The 5490-nt window shown below is 37.9% G+C and overlaps 1 protein-coding gene across 1 annotated transcript in view; it reads right to left on the bottom strand.

Moving 5' to 3' along the window:
• The window catches only part of LOC128251223 (uncharacterized), a 65281-nt gene that overhangs the window by 59137 nt on the left and 654 nt on the right, over positions 1 to 5490 (bottom strand). Inside the window, exons 2-3 of the mRNA XM_052977855.1 lie at positions 3774 to 3836; positions 2128 to 2199 (exon numbers count right to left, since the gene is read on the bottom strand). Coding sequence (XP_052833815.1) covers positions 2128 to 2199; positions 3774 to 3836 — 135 coding nt within the window. The remainder of the gene's footprint in view (positions 1 to 2127; positions 2200 to 3773; positions 3837 to 5490) is intronic.

Below are 5490 nucleotides of genomic sequence, written 5' to 3'. Positions count from 1 at the left end.
TCCTTAAATACTGAAAACAGTTTTTTGTTTTGCTCGTGTTTTGTGGCTATTTGTATTAGTTTCCCTTGCTTCTGGAGAAGGTATTTTTGCAGTCCTATTATTATTATTATTATTATTATTATTATTATTATTATTATTATTATTATTATTATTATTATTATTATTATCATTATCGTCATTGTTGTTGTTGTTGTTGTTATGAAGTGAAAGATTAGCTCATGCCTTCAAACTAGCATTGGGGTACAAGTATATGAACCCCAATATACACATCATGACTACAAGTTTGATATTTGTACACCTCGTATATGCATCACAACCATACGTGTGCGACATGTGGAACAGCGCATGACCTTACTGATGTTGCCCAACTGGTTGAGGTGAAACATCTGACAAGCATGTATGTGATATTGAGCAGAATATTTGCTATAGCCCAACTTTTATATCAAGACAAAACAATGTTCATGTTTACACTACCAATCAGTTAAGATCAAAAGCCATGAGAGCCATTGCCTGGTACTGCATCAGGCATTTATTCATATCATCATCATCATCATCATCATCATTGTCATTATTATCATTATATGGTTGATATTTGCTTTGTATTTGTACAAGACCTCCCGAAACACAGGAGTGGAAATACCCTACAATCGTTATATTCCAACCGTTATATTCCAACAGATGGTCATCCACCCCCATCATTAAATAAACAAAAGAAAAATAATGAAAATTGGTCAATGTGAAATAATATGTTCTTAAGTCTTACTATCGAAAATTAATGGAAAAGTAGAATATAAAAACCATACTTGACATCGTTAACACCATAGAGATTATTAAGCAAAAAGTGTGTGCTAAGGGTGCCCGCGTAGCATGGTACGAAAAGAGCGTGAGATTCTTTCAGGACAAAATGTTAAAAAATAACCCAAAAATGTTTTGCAGGGGATAGGGAAAATACCAGATACAGTAAAGTCTCTTTCATAGAAGTGCCGGAATTTTGGAATAAAAATTGGGAATGAGAAACCATACAATAAAAATGTCTTTTGAATTGATAGAATATCTACTGACTTAGATTCCGTAGAAAAGCCAAGGTGGGAGAGTATAATGGGAGACGATGTAAGATCAGCTCTCAGGAAATCAAGCAAATTGAAGTCTCCAGGAAAATAATAATATTCTTAAGTTCTGTTTGAATGTCTTCCCAGAGAATGATGCACTGCTAATAACATTTTACTACAATGTTTTGCAACAACCTAGTATCGTTCCCTATTGGTTAGTGAAAGGTGTTACATTCCCATATACAGGAGTTGGACAAAATAATGTAAAAAACGAGCGTCATAAGATCATAATTTTCAGATGTCAATAAAACTGTCAAACGCTTGCATATGTTTTATGTCTTTTTCCTTTATTATTAGTGTTGTTTAATATGTTTTGCTAAAATTTATGTCTCTTTTTAGATATCATCATAAAAAGGCAATTTCATTAAAATGATAGATCAATCGGACTTTCAAACGAATCAAATTGATAGATTGTCGGACTCTTACTCGGATTTTTAGAAAGGATCACAAAAGTACAGCTCCCAAAATTACTGCAGAACCTAGTTTCCACAAAAAAACTATACATCGGGTGTAGCACCATATCAAAATTAATTTAAAGGTGTTTCCATTATTTTGCCCAAACCCTCTACATAACCAAGAAAAGTGTCAATAAAAACACATAAATTTGTCGATAGCCTGGTTAGACTATAAAAACGCTTTTGATAGTCTACCACTTAGCTGGATTAAGTAATGTCCGCAAATTTATAACATAGCGCCTACACTGCGAAACTTCTTGTCTGTAAGTATGAGTTCATGGAGAACCACACTTACTTTGAATAGTGACAATGAATCTCGCAAGGCAAAAGATGTAAGAATTTCTTGTGGCATTTACCAAGGCGACCGTCTATCACCGCTCCTCTTGTGCCTAACCTTAATACCTCTCTCGATATTGCTCAAGGTTGTATAATATAAAATGTTTCATACGATATAAAATGTTTCATACAATATAAAATGTTTCTTAAAGATTTCTAATAAAGATATCAACTATGTGGAAATATATAGTCAAGGATATAGTATCAGCAAAACGGATCCAACTTACAAATTTATTAAGGCTGGAAGATTTACAAACCACCCATTTTCAATTCTGATGATTTTATTATTCTTTAGATCTCTGAAAAACAGAAGAGATTTGTCATAATTTTCAAATATTACGTCCAACAATTTAGATGCAGAAATAGAAGGAATATAAATATAAATGAAAGAATTAAGTGAATATGACAATGAAAATGATGAGTTAAAAATGTGATGTAAATAATGATGAGGGATGTAATAATGTTAAGTGATGATGGCAGCAATTATGATTATGATGATGGCATTGGTGGTGACGGATTTAGTGGTGGTGAATTTGTTTCGGTCTGCTCGCAATGCAGCTCTGGTTTATGAGTGATAGGGATGATAAGGATGGTGAAGATGACGATGATGCTCATCACGATGATGATGATGTTAACTACAACGACAATGATGATGATGATGATGATGATGATGATGATGATGATGATTGAGACTGCAGCTAATCCTTGTGATCATGATGAGGTGGAGGACGCTGATATAGAAAGTTAAAAAAAACTATAATAAAAGAGGAGGATGAGAAAACGAAGAAAATTAAAGACGAGTAGATAGGGAGAAATATGGAAAAGATAAAGAAGAGTAAACTGAAACAGTTCGTTACGTTGGAGGTAACATTCAAAGACTGAAAAGAAAGCCAGGCAACAGAACAACCACATTCACATCAGCCGAGCTGGTTCTCCTGCAATATACCTTGGAGGACGTACTTCCAAGATAAAGGTAGGAGAAGTACCACCAGAAGTTGATATTTCATGGCCCATTGCAGCTATAATATTCGGATTAGAAAACAAGATCACCATCCTTCAAGCAAACAATTTTCACCTGCAAAACTGGCAGAGAAGGAATTAGAAATAGTAATACAAGCAGACCCTGGCAGACCCTGTCGACCTGGAAAATTCCTGTCTCAATTTTAATTGGTGAAGACACCAAATTAAGGGTCATGGTGGAGGGGCTAAAGCTGCGCATCTGTAAGTGTGGCCAAAAGGGCCACGTAAGTGCCGGATGCTCTCCACCAATAGATTTAGTATTTACTACTGAAACCAGACAGAGTGGACTGCATGCTTTTTCACTCCTGCTAAATTGCTACGAAAAATTTATTTCTCCATTCCAGCCTGGAGGTTAAGGAGGGGGCTTCAGTTTTACTTAGGAAAAATTTGGATTTAGAGATAAGAATTGGAGAGCAGTTTAGTCGTCCTTGATGTGGCGCAGAGCAAGGGTAAACCTTTCAAGTTGATCGTGGTCTACATTTCTTGCGGAGCAGGGAAGTGTGGCTCCAACCCGGATAGGAGGAAATCTTCTTCGTCATTTTCAGCTGGCAAACCGATTCACACTGGATCAATTGGACATTCCATTGTCGACATGTGCGAATAACAATGGGTCTTCCAGATCTTATCTACAGAGGAGTATTGTTAGAATTAAAGATACGAACTTAGATACTTCTCTACAACATCACATTGTCAATTACAGTGGTCATAGATTTGTAATATACAGATTTGACTTAGTATATGTAGACAGGGACCAGGTTACTGGAAGTTAAACAGGTCGCTTTTGACCTATGAAGCCTACAGGAACCGGGTTAGGCAGTTAATAATGAGGGCATTGACTGGTACCATTATTTACAACAAATTGTGGTATGCCCTCAAAAGAGCCATTGAATTTGAATCCATTTGATTTAGTAAGGATCTAGTTAGTAATAGAATATAATAGAATAGAATAGAATAGAATGGGCTTATGTTAAGGCGCTAGAAGAGGCAATGAGGTCAGGCTCTGCATCCAGAATTTTAGCTGTAAGGTTGGCGCACGACTAACATCTCAATGCTAATTACGAAGGATGCATTGTCAGGGGTATGTTGCGTGCAATGGGACAAGAGAGAATCAACGTTGCCAGATGGGCCCATGTGTTAGGCACCCAATGTGGCAATAATGCAACAATAATATGTTGAAGGACCAACATGAGCACTCATCAAACAAACCCAAGATGTGCAAAGAGTTTCACGAATATTTCACAGAGATTTTCGGGAAGGGCAGTGGGGCGGTGGTACGGAGCGTAGGGAGGACCTCACGGACTCGTCGATTTGCTGTGTCTCTCAGAGCGGGAAGCGGAATATTGCGAAAGGCCGATCCCAGCTGTAAAAGGCTGATACGGACGGTATTACACTATGCCAGACTTGTTTGGGCACCTAGTTGCATGCGTCTATATCAACTGGAAGCGGAACACGTGTATACCCACGTCTTTGAGCCGGGGTATTATGACGCTGCTAAGAAAGGACGAAAACAATGGGGATGTAATTGATAATTTGAGGCCCATCACTCTGCTGAAGATTTTGACCAAGGTTGGGTGGACTTATTTGGGAGGCACAAGCCTCGTCGGTCAATTCACGACAGTCTTTACCTTATACGCTATACCTTAGAGAGGGTAAGTAGAATTCCTGGAAGGGTAGAGCTATGACCCATTTTGACCAATATAAAGCGTTTCATAGGGTTGACCATCAGTATCTAGTCTTTGCGGCAGCCGAGTTTGGTTTGCCCATCCGTGGGTGGATCACCAATTTATATAGCAACATTGATTCGATCGTTCGGGTGAACGGTTTGTTTCTGGAACTTTTCTGCATTGAACACTCGACTCAGTACGGCAAGGATGTCCTCTCTCTCCACTTCTGTATGTATTGTCCCTCAAGGCATTGCTGCGAAAGCTCAAGGTTATGATAATTTCCAGACGTCCCTGGCATGGCAATTTAGCTGAGGAGTCTTACAACTTTAGGATAACTTTACAGGCTTGTTATTTAATCCACACCAACTTGGCCAAGATGTGAGCAAGACAGAGAAACTGTTCCAAACACAACTGTGTGATATCCGAACATTTGGAAACTTTGAATTTATCGGGTCGAACCTAGAAGATTCCGGTTTTCGTCCGTTTTCATCGATCACCTGTCCCAACTACTTTGTTTTTGTTTAAAAAATCGTATTTCTTTTCACTTCCTTCAAATCCATAGCCGCTTATTCTTTCCAAGACATTTTTAATATGTTCAAAATGCTGGCCCCTCGATTCACTTTTCATCCAAGTATGGGACCTCAAACTCACAGTTTGTTAGCATGGTGTCCATCACATGTTGATATATTGCTAGTGCGACCTTAACCCCAAATGTCAGTTTTATTGAAACGGTACAGACCTTTATGCGTATTAATTGCTCATCCACCAATATATGGACGTAGCCCTCTGACAAATCCAGCTCACAAAAAAATTTCCATCATTGAATTTAACAAAAATTTCTTCTAGATTTGAAAACTTCGAGGTGCAATTTTTTAAACAGTCATTAAGATCTGTGGTGAAGTCTGC

Source organism: Octopus bimaculoides, chromosome 29 (assembly GCF_001194135.2).
Source record: "Octopus bimaculoides isolate UCB-OBI-ISO-001 chromosome 29, ASM119413v2, whole genome shotgun sequence".
In the NCBI taxonomy this organism is placed as follows: Eukaryota; Metazoa; Mollusca; class Cephalopoda; order Octopoda; family Octopodidae; genus Octopus; species Octopus bimaculoides.
This window is presented reverse-complemented; position numbering and strand designations above follow the sequence as displayed.